The 17,451-nt window shown below is 53.3% G+C and overlaps 1 protein-coding gene across 1 annotated transcript in view; it reads left to right on the top strand.

The window, feature by feature from the left end:
* HUNK (hormonally up-regulated Neu-associated kinase) overlaps positions 1-16,986 on the top strand; it is a 98,600-nt gene extending 81,614 nt beyond the window's left edge. Inside the window, exons 8-11 of the mRNA XM_059164583.1 lie at positions 2,141-2,224; positions 6,974-7,021; positions 10,725-10,905; positions 13,685-16,986. Of these exons, the coding sequence (XP_059020566.1) occupies positions 2,141-2,224; positions 6,974-7,021; positions 10,725-10,905; positions 13,685-14,343 (972 nt within the window). The 3' untranslated portion in view covers positions 14,344-16,986. The remainder of the gene's footprint in view (positions 1-2,140; positions 2,225-6,973; positions 7,022-10,724; positions 10,906-13,684) is intronic.
* Positions 16,987-17,451: the final 465 nt, after the last annotated feature.

The raw sequence follows: 17,451 nt of genomic DNA on the forward strand, positions 1-17,451 counted from the left end.
AGGTCATGATCCCGGACTGCTGGGATCGAGTCCCACATGGGGCTCCTAGCTCCACAGGGAGTCTACTTCTCTCTCTGATCTTCTCCCGTCTCATGCTCTCTCTCTCTCTCAAATAAATAAGATCTTGAAAAAGAATTTAAATAGCTGTCAAGTAAAAGGAAGAAAAGAGGATCAACACACTGATTTTTTTTTCAAATGATGACTGTTGTTCAAAAATTAGTTTTTAGAAAGTGTCTCCCTGAAGCTGACTATCAAAGTCACAGTTCTATATTTAAAGGCTGAAATTGCTACTTTCCTAAACAAGCTAGCAGATTCAAACATTATTTTGGCAGAACTTGTTTGGATGCCGATCGATAAGATGGAGGGACTTTGGGGTTTTTTTGTTTTGTTGTTGTTTTTTAAAAAGATTTTATTTATTTATTTGACAGAGATCACAAGTAGGCAGAGAGGCAGGCAGAAAGAGAGGGAGAAGCAGGCTCCCTGCTGAGCAGAGCCTGATGCAGGGCTCTATCCCGGGACCCTGAGATCATGACCTGAGCCAAAGGCAAAGGCCCTACCCACTGAGCCACCCAGGCACCCCTGTTTTGTTGTTTTTTAAAGATTTTGTTTTTAAGTAATCTCTATACCCAACCCTGGGCTCGAACTCACAATCCCAAGATCGAGAGTCGCACACTACTGACTGAGCCGGCGAGGCACCCCAAGGGACTTTATTTTTTAATTTGTTTTTAAAAGATTCATTTACTTAATGTTTAGACAGAGAGATTGAGTGAGCGTACACCATGAGAAGGGGTGGGGCAGAGGGAGAAGGAGAGAGAAAATCCCAAGCGGACTCCACAATGAGTGCAGAGCCCAACACAGGGCTCGATCTCACAACCCTGAGATCATGACCTGAGCCTGGCACTCAACCCCCTGAGCCACCCAGGTACCCCAGGTCTTTAGTTTTTAAAATATTTTCTTTCTGCTGCCTGCCTCCGTATGTACAGATACAAATTTCGGTGACTCACACTCTTCCTAAACAATCACTGAAGCTCTTCGGCTGTGTCTTCATTTGTCTTTGTTTCTTGCCATCTGCTTGGTTCTGCTCCTCCGCTCTGCCCAGCGTCGGGGTGGCACGCAAGTGTTGCAAAGCTGAGCCCTGCTCTGTCTCCTGAGAATGTTCTATGGAAACTCAGCGAATGTGCTTCTCGCTGGAGAAGGTTTTTATTGTATGATGTCTGTTTGGTGCTTGTTCCTTCAATCATAGCACCTACCTGGTCTGAGAACCAGTGTCTAGGCAAGGGGCTGCTTTTAACCAGAGTGAATTAATCCCCACAGACAGCTACAGCTGGTCCGCTCCACAATTTCCACGCATGGCTGATTTAATTGCACGGGATGCACTGTCTCAGCTATTAATCTCATCAACCGATTACTAACAAGCCTTGTATAATTTAAAAACTGAAACCAGTGAACTCAAAAGTAAAATACATACCTTGATTATTACTTAATTATTGGTCGTTTCTCCCTTTCTCTCTTGGTTCTCATCTCTTCTTCATAGAACTAAGAAGTGTGGACTTTGTGTCGGAGCCTGTGAGGCCATTCCGTGAATATTTGTTGGTTAGTAAACCAATTAGTCATGTAATTTACCCATCTCCAGGCAGGATTGGACCTCCATCATGCACCTAGATTGTTTTAGATATAGTTGGCCATCGTCTTTAACCCATATTATGAATTGCTGTGAATCACGGGGGGAGGGGCAGACGAGGCTCACTGTTTTTTAATAAAGCCAATAAACAAGGTCCCTGTCCTATTTCATGGTTCTATAACGTAAGTTATTCTTTCTAGCTCACATACTTGGTTTCTGCTTTTACATCTTAGAGCAGCCTTCATCACGCAGATGAAAAATCTGAGACCAGCCCAGAGTGGAGATGTGCCCAGAGTCAGCAGGAGAGGCTGCCTGACTCTGGGTCCGGGGCTCCCCCCTCGCCGCATCCCGCCTGCCTGCTGTCCTCAGATGAGGCTTTGCATCGCAATGAACTGGCTTGCCAGCCGCTTTCAACACTTGTTCCGCCAAGTGCTGGCTGAAAAATTAATGACTGCTTAATGGACATTTCTGTTTCCTGTGGGTTAAACCATGCTTTCCCCCGCTCTTCTTGTCTGATAGAAATCTGACATCCAGGACAGCGTTTGCTACAAGACGCAGCTCTACCAGATAGAAAAGTGCAGGCCGGCCAAGGAGCCCTACGAGGTGAGTGACCCCCCAAAGCAAAACCCAGGATCGCTTAGGAAGAGTGGATTTCCATTTGGAGAGCAGAATGGAAAGGAAACCAAGGATGGTGGGACGTAGAAGCAGCAAAAGACAAATGCTTCCTGGCTCAACTGAGCCCGGAAAAATGGTTTCCAGTCAAGCCACCATCTCTGTCGTCAGACTGTGGTTCTCAGCTGTGGCCACATGTTAGAATCACTGGGGAGCATTTAAACATCTGGGTGTGTGGACTGCCCCCTCTGACCCCCCACTGAAGCTCATGGGGGCAGGAATCAGGGGACGGTGGGGTGGGGGTTCCGTATTTTTTAAAGCTCCCTGGCTGACTCCATTGAGTGGCCAAGGTCGGAAACCACTGTCAGGGCTTCAGAAGGCAAAAATAGATGCTCAAAAAAGTATGTGAGTGTAACGCCTGGCATCGAAAGGAGATAGTAAATGAGGGACAGAAAAAGTTTTGGATGAAACCAAGTTTTTTCAGGCACCTGCTCCTGGCAACTTATTGCTACCCAGAACATATCTAAGAGAAAACACTGAGATTCTTTGATTTCAGAGAAAAACTAGAAAACTACTCTCGTATGGCAAGTTGTACCAGTTTTGGACCCAATATATGTGCTTGTGAAGAGACTGTGCCTGGAAAGCCAGATCCGGGGTCCCGGGGCCCAAGCTGAGGTCACCCCCACCCACCCGTCCCGGACTCCTCACTTGATGCTTTGTCCCACGTGGCTCCTCTGCCTTCTCACTGATTTTCCTGGGAATCTGCTTGCTTTTCCCCCAGGAGCCTCTGCCATATGCCCCCGGAATGTTTTCAGTTAAGGAGAGATCGGTATGGAAGCCTTCCTCCTGCCGGCGGGCCTGCCCCCTTCCTCTTCCCCTTTTCGAACTCCGTTTTCCATCCTCGTGATTGCACAAGCTGGGCCCGTCACCTCGGAAGGAAGTTCTGGGTTGTTCTTGAGTGAGGGTGGGTGGTGACTGAACATCATTCCGGGCTCCTTGTCTGCGACAGAGAGCACCTGGGGCATGGCCCACGCCAGTCTGGTGACACGGGTGACACAGAGCCGAGCTGCCAGGCACCGCTATGACAGGAGCCCAAGGAAGGCCACCCCGAGCGTCAAGGCAGGGCAGAATGGCAGGGCTGTCCCGTCTAGGCAGAACCTGCGGGGGGGTGGGGGGGTGAGATTGAGGGCGGTGGGGATGGGGAGGCACCCGTGGCTGAGGAACTGGCAAGGGTGACAGGGGGGGCCTGGGGGCGTGTAGGAGACGCTGCCGGGAATGGCGCGGAGGAGACCGCGGGAGAGGCCGAGTGTAAAATGGTCCGTGGGGTCAGCTGAGCTGTTTGTTAGACTCTGGCGGGGTCAGCAGACCAGCCCACGGAAGTGGCAGAGGCAGAAAGAGAGTTCACGGGCTCCAGAAGGGGAGGGAGGAAAGTGAAGACCGTGAGGGCAGACCACTGTGCTGGTCACGTGGGCAGTGAGGAGGAGCGGCCGTGCGGGCTGGGGGGCTGGGAGGAGTGAGGGGGGGGGTTGGGAGGAGCTCCAGGGATGGCTGGGGTGGGAGGGCTTAGCCTTGACCCTGGGCTTCCTACTTCCTCTGAGACAGGCTGCAGTGCCAGCATGATAAGGGGCACAGGTCAGCTTTTGGGGTGGGGGTGGGGGTTCCGGGGCTGAGCCCCCAGCCCGAGCACGGCTTTCAGGGTGAGGGCAGGAGGGCGCAGGTGGTGTAGGGGGCAGACTCCCCTGAGCTCCAGACCCCTCTGGCCGGTTGTTTACTAACCCTCCTCCTGCATGAGCAAAGGTGTCCCCAGTCCAGTGTGCCTGGAACCACCCCACCCCTGTGTCCCTCTGCAGGTGACTGCCCACACTCGGTGTAGGTCAGAAACACAGGAGGTGCTTTTCCTGGCCCCTCTGCCAGCTTGACACCTAAACTTCTCCAACCCCATCCACCCCCTCCGTCTCGACCCTCCCACCGGCCGTCCAGACAGCACCGCCTCTGGCCTGGATGTTGGCCACAGCCCTCGCTGGTCACCCCTTTCCCATGAACGCCTACCTCTCGCTTCTCGGCATGCTGCCAGAGCCAACCATCCATTCTCAGATGGGATCACTTCCCTGTTCCAAGCCTTCGAAGCCTTCCTTCACCTGGAAGGCAAAGTCGGTGATATGGCCGCCGCATCTAACTTGTCCCCCAGATCCTCACACGCAGCCCTGGTTCCTGCTGTGGGCTCAGACCCACGGGACCTTCAGACTTCTGTGCTCTCCTGGCTCCCAGCGCTATGCACTCCCTATTTCCCTCTTCCAGAATGTTCTCCTCGCCTCTCTTTGCTGATTGATCTCTTCTGTCTTCAGATTCCAACCCCCGCCATTCTGTGGTCTTTGCCATTGGGTCCCCTCTCTCTACAGGCTGTCACACCCCATTCCGCGTCCTGGAACTTGTCCCATTTGCACGTTCCGCTGCTCAGGGAGTGTTTGACTCATGCTTATCTCCCACTCTGGACTGTGAATTCATTAAGAGCAGGGAGTGTCCCTTTTGCTGCTCAAGCCCTAAGGCAGGGAGGGACATCCAGTCACTTGCTCTGAGGGTTGTTACCTCTACGGGGGTGCAGAGGATTCAGAATTCACCATGAGGCTCCCTTGCCTCTTGGTCTGCATTTGACTCTTGAGGGACTCCAGTAACAACATACCCAGTGCCCCATGTGTGAGCCCTAAGTGGCCTCCGAGTCACCTTGCTGGTGCCTGTGTCCTTGGTCGCCCTTGAACCTGACCCCTGCAATTGTTTGTTTGAAAGCATCTGTGATGGGAAAAGGGCCTTTTTTTTTTTTTTTCCACCCAGATTATTTTCTCGGATGATTATCTCATTTGGCCTGAAAACACATGGCGAGTGTTTTAAACACTTGTTGAAACATTTAATGGTTAGGGTTTCAATAGGAACACTAATGGAAAAAGAGCATTTCAATTTTCTATGAGCCATTTGTTTTCTCCAAACAGCAGCCATACTTGTACTAATTAAATTACAGGCCGTTCCGAGATTGTCTCACCCGCCTCTATTGGAGCCCAGAGCGTGGAATGAGACCAGTTAGCGCGTTCAGAGGAGCTGAAGGGGCCCAGGGTTTCTAGATAAAACCCCTTCGGAGCCTTCGTGCGCCTCCTCGCAGTCGCCATCCGCTGGTCCAGGAAAAGCCGCGGGGAGAGGGATGGGTTTCAGGTCATGCCCTAGCTGGCACCGGGTGGCTCGGGGGTGGCTCGGGGCCATGTCCGTGTCCTGGGAGCGTGCGTGGCCTCTTTGTTCTTCTCGGCTCCGATTCTGTTTCTCCTAGGAGACAAAGGAGCAGAATTAAGCAGGAATAATTTCCCCCGTGGGATTACAGGGCTGCTCGTGGACGACTTCCCCACCTTTCTCCTCCTCCTATTCCTTTAAAAGGTGGCAAATATGTCTGTAAAAGTGGGACATCTGTCTCACCTTAGAACGCCTTGAGCATGTGCCCCAGGGACTCCTCTTCCTAAAAAAAAAAAAAAAAAAAGAAAAGAAAAGCTGCCCTCAAGGACCAAGGGCTGCGGAGGTCAAGGAGAGGCAGCCATGGTACTTAAACTGGCTTCTTAAAGCCGCAGAGAACCAGAGGCCTTGTATGTTAAAATCGCTCATGTGCAGATCAAAGTCAGCTCGGGCTGGAGGGCTCCTCTGTGGCGCAGAGCCATGGGGCAGCCTGGGAGGGACGCTGTGCCGGGGGTCGCAGAAGGACCGGACCCGCGTGCGGGGGGCTGCTGTCACAGAGCATCACACAGGGTGCTCAACAGCAAGGATTCGCTGTCTCTCAGCTCTGGAGGCCAGAAGTCCGAGCTGAAGGTTGGTTTCTTTTGAGGGCTGTGAGGGGAGAACCTGGCCCGTGCCTTCTCGCTACGGGGGGTTACCAGGATCTTCTGGGTTCCTTGGCTTAGAGCACGACTGAAATCTGTGTCTTCACCTGCTCTTCTCTGTGTGTGCGTCTCTGGGTCCAGTTTCTCTCATTTAATGAGAATCCCAGTCCCATCGCAGTGGGGCTAGATGACCTCCGTAAAGGTGACCCCCCAACGGGCCCCCTCCTCAAAAGCGAAGGAGAATGTGCTTTCATACTCCTGTCCCCCAAGCATCAAAGGGGACATGATTGGCCTGTCCTGACCCTGTCTTCCAAGAAGGTCTCATTCTGAGGTCCTGGGGGGTGAGGACTCCAGAGTATGAACTTAGGGGGAATGCAATTCAACCCATCACAGGGGCAGTACGTTTAAAGGGAAAATACTAAAACTTTCCCTTGGTGTCTTATTTCAAATCTATGCAACTTGTAAAAATAAAGTGTGGAATCAGATCAGACACTCCGTGCTGTTGGAAATCGGAGTGGTGGTTACCTTTGTGGACTGGGAGAGGACACGGGTGGGGGTACAGTTGGGTTCTGTATCCTGGTCTGGGTGCTTGTTCCGTGCGTGTTTTTACTCTTGGAGAAAATGCATTGGTTGAACCACTCCCTTGCCGTTAGAGCACTCCTCTGTTACATGTTTTAGACTTTAATTAAAAACTTGGCTAGAAAACCTACTCAGTGCATGACCTAGAGCATCTGCTACCTACTTTCGTGGCGATTTAAGAGTTTGGCTTCTTGTCTCTAAACATGGAAATGAATAATTCTTAGCCAGAGCTGCAAGTGGTCGGGGATAGAGTTTAGGGGATAAATAGCAGGTACAGTTTCTAAATTGTTGACAATGTTGCTGTTCACAGGCCTCCCTGGACACCTGGACCAGAGACCTTGAATTTCATGCTGTGCAGGTAAGAACTTGGGGGTTATGATGAATTCGTCTAAGTTCTCCAAGGAGAACCAACAGGGAGAGTGTGTGTGTGTGTGTGTGAGAGAGAGAGAGATGCTTGGATACCAAGAGAAAAATGGATGTTTCAGCTCAGTCCCAAGGCCTTCTGGAAGCAGAATTCCTTTTTTCTCAGGATGCATCAGTCTTTTTCCTCTACTGCCTTCAACTGATTGCACGAGGCCCACCCACATTGTGGAGGGTCCTCTGCTTTACTCAAAGCCTACTGATTTAATCGCATCTGAAAAGTAACCTTTACAACAACATCCGGACTGCTGTTTGACCAAACACTGGGTGCCGTGGCCTAGCCAAGCTGACACTTGAAATTAACCATGACATATGACCCTGAAGGTTGAGGGGTCTCTCTGCTCGGGGCTGTCTGGACTCCGCATCCCTTCCCCTCATCCCAGTCTGGAATTAAAATGCAGAATCCAGTTGTGAGTGGGGTTATCAGAATCCCCTCAGATTAGACTGGTGCTTTCTAGGTTTAGTTGACCATTTTTTATTGTCTTGCTGTAACTCTATACTTGGCGATGCATTTATGTATCTACCTGCATGAGAAGTGGGCTGTGTGATAGTCCAGAGCTTCCACGGGCCAATTTATGAACCAAGCCCTCTTTTTCTCAACTCTGCTGTGTTTGTCCTGTGGCAAAATCAGATCTCTGTGGCTTTCCCAAAGCAACCAGCAAGTAACACCTGGGCCCCTGGGCCATCCCAACGGAAGGTCACCCTATTACTCCCATAGGAGCAGAGCTGAGGAGGAAAGGGGAGGAGTCCTGCTCTTTGAAAGGCCAGAGGCTGGAGTCAGAGGGACAAGTCTCAAGGGACCAGTGCTGAGGCTCAGATCTCAGAGGCTGAGGACCTCCTTTTTCCTCTTCCTACTTGCTGTCAGGCCTGCAGACCGCTCCTTCCAGAAGCCCGGTGCACCATCACTCACTAGCTGCTTTCTCTCTTCTCTGAAACAGTCCCGACACTAGAAGAGTCTTGGGCAGACCCTCCTTTATCATGCCACATTTTCAAAGTGTCCAGTTTTATAAACGTCCGCTCTCTTGGGCAGTGGGTAGAAAGTGGTTTAAAGAAAACCAGGAGGATTGTACGGGGCGTGCTTCTGGGTCCTCTTGGGGTTCCCCCTCTCTGATCTGCCTTGGGGAGTTCGGTTGCAGTGGGGGGTGTGGGTGTGGGTGTGGGGAGCAAGTGAGAATCAGAAGAAAACCAAAGAGGCCGCGCAGGCAGCAGCATCGCTGGGAGCGGAGCGCAGGAGCGGGTGTGGGCATGTCGAAGGGGGAACATAATGAGTCCCTCTGAAGATCTGTTTCTGTTACATAAAGCATTTTCGCATCCTGTTCCCTAGATCTCTTGTGGAGAAAATAGGGCATGCAAATGAAAAGGTATAATTGGATGATCGGTTGCATTTGGTTACCTGCACTTGGAGGGTGCTAAGATTGGCTGGTGACATGCAAACAAACGCATCCCTCGTGTGGGCTGTTGACCATCCACACCGATCGATTGGGCAGTTTATCCCTGGCAGGGATCTGCCGGACTCTGAATTCTTGGTATCCCCCAGGAAACAGGTCACCATGAAATCCCCATTCTTCTGGGCTGGAGAAGGGTGTCCTGGGGCCTTTGGGAGAAACACCAGGGTGAAGGATCCTGGAATTAGGTTCAATAGGGTGGCCCGAGCAGGTGTTCTTATTCCATTTCCCCCCTCTTTTGACCCCTCTCCATAGCAGCTTTCTGTTTGGTGCCAAATATCCCTTTGTCAGTTACCAGAGAGATTTCTAGAGCCAACCTTGGGTTCTCTCTGCAGAAAATTCATGTCTAGTACACCTCTCCATGCTAATGAACTCTAGTTAAGTGGTGTTGCTGGGGCCCAGAAACTTTGCATCTTGGCTTTTCCGCTTTTGAGAAGCCAAAGAGAGCTGGGGAGGAGCTAAAATGAAGCCAGGAAACCAGGCAGCCCTCTAAAGAGTTTAAGGTCCCAGAGCAGCCCAAAGGGGACTGTACTCATTGTTGTAGACCAGTCCTGAAAAGCAGGGAACGCCAATCTTGTCTTTACTTCTAAACACTGTTTTACAGTGTTTCATAGAAGTGCATTTGATTGCCTTTTTGCTGCTCAGAGTGTCAACAGTGGACCTGGTGACTTTCCTCATAAAAACAGAAGTAGAAAGAACAGCGTGAGAGGAGGAAATTTTGCCAGACTTTTTAGGACAAGCCTCTCATGTGCCCTTTGATGTTTGGGGCCCGGGGGCGTGTGAAAGCTTGCTCCCCTTTGCATTAGAGAAGGGGATGTTGGTGTTTCACTGAAACAGGGAGAGTGAAGCCGTAAAGAACCGTGGCCTTGACCGAGATGGGCTGGAGCAGGCGGCCCCCTCTCTCCACTCAGTGACATTCTGCATTGGGACCCGGAGCACAAGCCTTCTCTGTGCCATCCCCAATGCCGACCTGGAGCCTGGGGACCACAGCTCAGTCCTTGTCCCTCGCCAGCCCCTGTGCCCCGCTCTTTCTCTCTCCTGGCCCTGCCCCAGGCTTCCAGAGGGCCCGCAGTGGCAACGGGAGAGGACGACCACTCTCTGGGCTCCGCCTCTCCTTTCTTCCCACCTCGGCCGTACACTGGTGACAGCCAGGTGGCCTTCACGGAGACCCCCAGGCTCAGCATGGCGCCCCCACTTTCAATTCCTTCCCTGCCATTTTCAGAGTGGGCGTAATGAACCCCACTCTGGAGAGGCTTTGAAAATCCTCATCAGAAAGAGCCTTCCAAGGCTTCCTTACAAGCTTTTCAGCAACACCCATGAAAAATGGATGAGTTCTCTTGAATCGCAAATGCTCTCAACACTGAAGGCAAAAATGCAAAACTGTCTCTTTTTTTCCCCCCCTCCCTGGTGGTGAGGTCAGGGACTCTGTTAAATGGTAAACATCAGACACTCTTCAGGGCCAGAGAAGGACCTCCAGAGCCATATCACTCCCTTCTCAGAAGCTTGAACTCGATTTTAATTCAGTTCGGTTTTCACTGGCTTTTTTAAAATAAACATTTCAATAACTGTTAAACCTTCTCTGTGTGTCTGGCTTTATGCCAGAGGCTGTGGGGTGGAAGATACGTAAAATAGGAAACTTCACTCCCGTCAGAGGGATCCTGGTAGAGTTCAGGAAAGGCAAGACTTCGAGCAAAAATAGCTAAATAGTGCCGGTGTCAAGTGCGCACGCGAGGGCGTGTGTGACCAAGGGTGGGCACGGGTCAGAAGCGCCCAGGGCGGCTCGGGGCTCCCGCCTCCTTGGCTTGACTGAACAAACACGAGTAGACATGGGCATGGAAGTGGTTGTGTCTCCTCTGCGGGCTGAATCTGAGGGCCCCGCTTTAGATAAGTCAACAGATTTCCAGAAGTCCTCATGGGCTATGCCTTAGTTTCTCCAGCGTGTTCTGGAACCACGGACCTCCTCAGGGTGACTTTGCCCTTGCTGGAACACCTCTAAACAGCGCCGTGCAGGGAGCTGGTGGTGAGGGAAGCTGGCTGTGTGGCAGGGAAGGGAGCTTCCCCGGAGCGTCTGCGGGGCCCTGGCTCTTGCGACGTTCATGGTGCAGTTGAGAGCAGAGTTTGGGGAGTCTGGGCTGTCTCAGATCTCCTCGGAGATCTGTGTGTGTCTGAGGCCATGTGTTTACTTCTGACTCGAAGGATGAAAAGCCCAAAGAACAAGAAAAAAGAGGAGATTTTCTTCATCGGCCGTTTTCCAAGAAGCCGGACAAGAACGCGCCCGCGCACAAACAGCCCTCGGCCTCTCTCATCACGCAGATTCAGAACACGAAAGCGCTGCTGAAGGACCGCAAGGCCCCCAAGGCCGGCTTCCCCGACAAAGGTGGGTCAGCTCGGGCTGCGGGCTGGACCCGTTGGGTTTCAAGATGTGTGGTCGCTGCGTACTCCTCATGGGTGGCTGTGTGGGTCCCTGGACGCACGCGATTCCTGTGCCCATGGGAAGGCAGGGAGCACACCAAGGGAACCTGAGAACCGTCAAGGTCCAGACCGCGGTATTGGCTGCCTATGAAGGCAGGCTTTGAGACAGCGGGGTGGTGGGGGTGGTGGTGGCGCTGTATTGTGGGAGCAGAGACGGGGTACATGGTATCGTGGTTGGGAGCAGAGATCAGGGAACAAAATATTCCAGCAGCAGAGACTGGGATGCAGGAGTAGATGGGGGTGCCCAGTGTTGTGGAACAAGGGACAGGTGTTCAGTATTATAGGAACAGAGATCGGGGTGCAGGGCATGGTGGTGAGAGAGCGTGCACAGGAGAGAGAGCCCGGTAGAGGCACTGAAGCCTGGTTGATAGAGTCTGGGCTCTGGGCTGCGGGTGGGGAGCTCAGACCCCTGCTCTGTTGGCTTCTTGTGAGCTAAGATCCTGATCCTCAGAGGATCCGAATTCGTTCCCTCGGGTAACTGATAAATACAAGGCTCCCTCCTCCGGGACAGCATGGAGAAGTGTGGAAAGCGAGCAGGGGGGCAGGAAGGTGTTGGAAAGGTTCAGAGTGCCGAGCAGTGGGACTGTTCCCCTAGGAGAGACCTGGTTCACAGACGGGGAGGAAAGTTCCACTGGATTCAGTTTCATTCTTGAGCTGGCAGAAGGCAGGGGCTCCCTCTGGGCGGAGCTCTGTTTGTCCCCCCTCTGGGCGGAGCTCTGTTTGTCCCCCCTTAGTGCTTCTGCTCTCTGGCTTGGTCACCAGCAGCGAAGTTGGGCCCTTGATGGCGCTATCTTGTGCTTGTCCCCAAGAAAGTCTAGGTCAGTGCTGACACTTTGGAAAACTTTGTCACCCTCGAGGTGGATTCTGTGCCTGGCTGTTTCCTCGGCAGGTCATCATTGGTTTCTTTGCATTTTTCTTCCTTCGCCCTGAGGCGTCCGAGAGCCTGGCAGGTCGCAGTCATTAGCACTGAGCACCGGCTGTGTGGCCAGACCCTGTTTCAGGCTCTTAGCTCACCCCAGTGAGCTTATTCTCACCCTCTTCTCTAGAGCAGAGGAACCAGGCACGGGGAACCGTGCAAAGTCAGAGAGCTGGTGAGCAGCAGAGTCCAGATTTCTCATTGGGCCGCCTGGCTCTAGAACTTTCTCTCCTGATCCATGCAGCCGTCTGCCTCCTGATGAGGATGGATGAGGAGGAGCCAGCCAGAGCACTCACAGGGTGGGGGGCTGGGGAGCAGGCCCTTGCTGGGGGGCTGGGGGTGGGTAATGCGGTGTGCGGGTGACTTCCAGGTGACTCTGGGCTGGGGATGAGCAGGGCGTGCGTGGGAGGCTTCCTCACAGGCTCTGCACCTCCGGGGAAGTAGAGGACGCAGGACTGGGCAGAGGAGGGGGACCACGGGCCACCAATTAGGAGCCTACGGCCATCGCAGGGAGGGGATGCTCGCATGCTGGCTGGTGCACTGCGCACGTCAGCTGTTGGTGAGAATTTGCTTGTCTCCACCGGCGGACCCCAGGAACCTGTGGTGGCCTGAGCAGGAGATTTATTCTGGGACCTGCGATTTATTTATGTGAGGCGAAGAGGATGCCCGGGGGCCTCGGCTGCTCGTGACTCACTGCTTGATCCTGCGGCTGAGGCTCGACGGGGGCCCGTAAAGCCTGGTGGCAGAGAAGGGACGCTGAGGCCGGCCTTGCTCCGCAGGAACTTGGCCTGATTGCCCTGCGCTTCAAATTTGGGGGGGTTCCCTTTCTTTTCTGGCCCGGTTTACAAACCTGGATTCCAGGCTGGGCCTGCTTGAGGTGGAAACTGTGAAGACTAGCTTGTGGCCTTCGGTGTGTAGATGAGGAGTGTGTCACCCCTGTCAGAACAGGGTGAGGCTCCGGTCCGACTGGGCATCGTGAGGAAGGAAATTTGGACACTTGCTACCACACGGGTGAGCCTCGAGAAGGTTCTGCTCAGTGAGACAAGCTGGTCCCAGAAGGCAGCAGAGATCCCACTTACATGAGGTGCCTGGTGTCATCAGAGTCACAGACGGAAAGCAGGCTGGTGGGTGCCAGGGGCCGGGAACGGGAGTTCCTGTTGAGTCGGGGAGAGTTCTAGATTTCTGCCACTAAGAGTTTTATTTCACAACAACACGGGATATACTTAACCCTACTGAACTATGATTAGGATGAGAAATTTATGTCATTTTTTTTTTAAACACAATTAAAAAAAAAAAACACCCAAAAAACAAAGTCACGAGGGAAACACTCCTTCCAGGGTCAGTTGTCTGAGGACCAAGTTCATGGGTCCGCAGCAAGCCAGGCCGGGTGCGTGTCATTCTGGCTGTGGGGCGGTCGTTCCACTGAGCCACGGACTTTTTTTATTCAAAGACTCATTGGCAGGGTCCGGAGTTCAGCAACCGAAAGGAGAGCAGATGTTAAGGTGGTGCCGTGGGCAGATCAGGATGCGGGAGGCCGCCTGTCCCCGGCCTGCTGTCCCCTCTGTCCTAGGAAGAGCATCTGGTTCCCTGTGGGGAGCGCCGGACGCCGGAGCCCTTTGCTTCTCCGTTCCTTCTGGTCTCCCTGAGAGGGGTCTGGCTCGGTCAGGAGGCCACAGCAGGCCGGGGAGGGCCGTCCGCACAGTGGATACAACTCTCCTCACGATGTCTTTTTGTTTTTCTCCTTTGTCCTTTGCTTTCTTGGGTGCAGATTCCTTCGGCTGCCGCAATATTTTCCGCAAAACCTCAGACTCCAATTGTGTGGCTTCTTCTTCCATGGAGTTCATCCCCGTCCCCCCTCCCAGGACCCCCAGGATTGTCAAGAGACCAGAGCCCCCTCAGCAGGGCCCTGGGGTCCCTGGCCTGCCCCCCAAGGAAGACCCCCTGGTGCTGGATATGGTACGCTCCTTCGAGTCCGTGGATCGCGAGGACCACACGGAGCCACTGTCCCCGTCTCATCACTATAGGATTCTCGGCTCGCCTGGGGGCTTGGGCCGCGGGAGTCCCGGGGAGCGGACACTCTCCCCGGCCCTGCTGCCCGGAAGCCTGTCCCCCCTGCACACTCCTTTGCATCCCACTCTGGTCTCCTTTGCTCACGAAGAAAAGAACAGCCCCCCGAAGGAAGAGGGCGTGTGTTCCCCATCTCCAGCTCCCAGCAGTGGCCCCACGCAGCCCCTGGGGAGCCCAAACTGCGTGAAAAGCCGGGGCAGGTTCCCCATGATGGGCATCGGACAGATGTTGCGGAAACGCCAGCAAAGCTTGCAGCCCTCCGCAGACCGGCCCCTGGAGGCCAGCATGCCCCCGCTGCAGCCCATGGCCCCCGTGAGCCTCTCCTTCGACGTGCCCGACGGGGTCAAGGGCCAGTGCTGACCTGGGCCGGGGTGGGATTCTGGGTGATCGTGAGGAAAGCAAAGGAACAGAGCTCCGCACGCGCATCAGGGTGTAACGACTGGAAGGCCGCATGGGAGCCTCCTTCAGGGTCTCTGCTCTCCCCCTGCCATGCCGTCTCCCAACTGTGAATGGCTGACACCCACAGACCCAAAGCCTGCACAGCCCGGCCTTGCACAGGGACCCCAGAGATGCCGGAATTCACTTGGAGGTCTGGCTAGAGGTGCAGTCTCTGTGTCCTGCTTCTGCCCGCTCGCCCACCAGCCCTCTGCCCGCCTCCCCCTGCCGGGCCACTGTGGCCATCAGCCTCTGGGCTACCCCTGTCCCAGCCTGTTATGGGCTCTATGCTCATGCTGTACTCCGGGGGCGCCTCTCAGGACTGTGACTTCTCAGCAGGGAGCCTGTCACGTGGGGACTGGCAGTGTCCCAGAGCGTTTCCCCTTCCTCTAGGAGAGGTGACTCCCCGCAGGGCCCGGGGAGCTGCTGACTCAACGGCCAGGCCTCGGACACCTCCGAGGAAAGTGGGCCGCAGCCTCGGCCAGCGGTGCCGCCCTCTCTGCGTGGGAAGGGGCAGGCCAAGATGGAGCCGGACAGTGGCACCCCAATGAAAGGCGAAGGCCAAAGCGGACACACATTTGCCATTTTTTTTGGTTGAAACTTGCTAAGTGTCGACTTACCTTTTCCAAAGATGATTTTTCCTTAGGGGATGTCAAATCAGAGTAATAGGATTTAAAAAAACTTGGGTGGGGAGATGAGAAGCAAGCCTACCAAAGTCATGTTTTCACGAGATGATACACGTGGAGGGCCTGGGCGCCCTCCCACGTGAGGCTTTCAGTGGCTGGTGGCCTTCCCCGTGATGGCCCACAGGAGGGCACGATCGCCGTGGGCCCTGTGTTCTTCCCACCTTACCAACACAGCCTAACCTTCTGGAAGGCATGGGACCTAGTTACAGCTGGGTGTTGAGAAAGAAGACGTTAAGGTTCAATGTGGATGCGTTTGGAAAGCACCATTCATTACCTCTGCTTAGTGCCGTTTTGGGGCTGCCAAGAGACCAAGAGGGGTTTCAGCCGGACGGGTTCTTTCTAAGCTGTGAGCCGCCTCCCGCGGCGGGAATCGTGGTCAGAAAAGCAGTTCCATGTGTTCTCTGAGGAGAGCAGCATTCCTCGAATGCGCTTTGAGTCTGCGTCCCATGTTCATACCTTTTGCCAAGGCTTGAACCAAAGATCCGTCTCCGGTTCCTTGTCTGTGCCATCCCTGCATGGCTTTGTGGATCTCCGTGTTGTCTGACCATGTCTCGCAGGAGCCTGCTGGGGCCACCTCCACGTGGAGCCTGGGCCCTGGGGCTTGATGGGGAGGGGAGGCCACTCCGTCATGAGCAAATTTGGGGAAAAAAAAAGAAGAAGAAGAACCAGCACGGGGCAGATCATGGTTAGCTCAGGAGACAGGTCACACCGTGGCTTGGGGTCTTCAGCTCTTGACTCGTACAGGCATGAGCAGAACCCACAGGTCACCCCAAAACTAGTCCGCTCAGCCCTCTGAGTCTGAAATAGGCCGTGGGCCTGGAGAAATACGAAGCCCACCTTCATTCCCACTGGCAGCCAGCCCAGGCCGGGGAGCTGGGGGGTGCTTCTTCGTCTTTTCTCATTTAGCCATTGTGACCTCCTTCTGCTCTGCACGATTCTGACCGAGGCAGGAAAGGTATTTGGCTGGCCCTGGAAGCCACTGGGATAGGCCCAGTCTCGGCTGATCTTGACAAGACCCTGGAGCCGCCGCCTCCCCCCTCGATGGGATCCTCCCGGCTCTAGGGCTTGCTATGAAGGAGTCGGGTTCCTGGGTGTTGGTGTTATCCCTCTCTGTGGCTCCAGACCGGGTTCCAGAACTTTCCATTGAAAATGGAACTTTTTAAGCAGAGAGAAGAAAAGCATCTGAAAAAGACCCCTCTCCGTTGGATGTGAAGTGTCTGGTTTCTGATCAGTGAAGGAACCGTTTTTGCAAGTGTCCCGCTCTGCAGGTTTGTAGGCCCTGTCCCTGTGCCTTGTGGACTTCTTGCCCCCTGTGTCTCATTCTTGTATTGTACTTGCCTTTAGAACATAGTGTTTTTCTGTATCGCTCTTAGCTCATTGGGACCTGTGTTCTGTTCCTCAATCCAGGAGCAGCCACGGATGGTCATGCAGCTAACTGACCATGTCACCATTGGTAGCTTGAACTGTGAACTCAGGTTTATTCCAGAATCCAGTGAGAGGTGAGGGGGGAGTGAGAAACGGGGGGAGCCAGCTGTATTTTTTGTATGTGAGCACCTGACAAATCTATGAAACCGAGTGAAAGAAGAAATGTTAAATTCTTTATTATTTTATTATATTTATATGGGAAACTTGACTGTCCCTTTGGTTAAGTACAGAGTGTGTTGTCTCTGCCACCCATGACTGTCTCTCATTAGTCTGTGCCCATGACCTCAGTCAGCCTGTAGTTAACCAATGGAAATGACTGACCTATTGCCACGTGAAGTCCAGGAGGAAAAAGTCAAGTGTAATTGTACGATTTGGTCATAAGTAAGGAACGTATTTATGTCACCATTATTAAATATATGTACTTTTATAATGACTGTGAAATACACTTTTTCCCTCACTTGGACTGCTTCATTTCTTTGCATTTGGTCAATCTTAACACAATGAGTACACTGCAACAGTCAGGCTGTTTTCTATGTCTGTGACCCCACCTCGGACTTCATACAGGTGGGAACCCAGCTGTAGGGCATCTGGGGACATCTTCCATTCCTGTATCACTGCTTCATTTCCCTCGTAGCAGGTCTATGGTCCACAGAATTCTTTTTTTTTTTTTTTTTTTAAGATTTTATTTATTTATTTGACAGAGAGAGATCACAAGTAGGCAGAGAGGCAGGAAGAGAGAGAGGGGGAAGCAGGCTCCCCGCTGAGCAGAGAGCCCATTGTGGGGCTGGATCCCAGGACCCTGAGATCATGACCTGAGCCGAAGGCAGAGGCTTAACCCACCGAGCCACCCAGGTGCCCTGATCCACAGAATTCTTATCTGACCAAGGGACAGCTGACGGTGGTTCAAGAAAAATCAACATTT

The sequence above is a fragment of the Mustela lutreola genome, chromosome 2 (genome assembly GCF_030435805.1).
Source record: "Mustela lutreola isolate mMusLut2 chromosome 2, mMusLut2.pri, whole genome shotgun sequence".
Taxonomy (NCBI): domain Eukaryota; kingdom Metazoa; phylum Chordata; class Mammalia; order Carnivora; family Mustelidae; genus Mustela; species Mustela lutreola.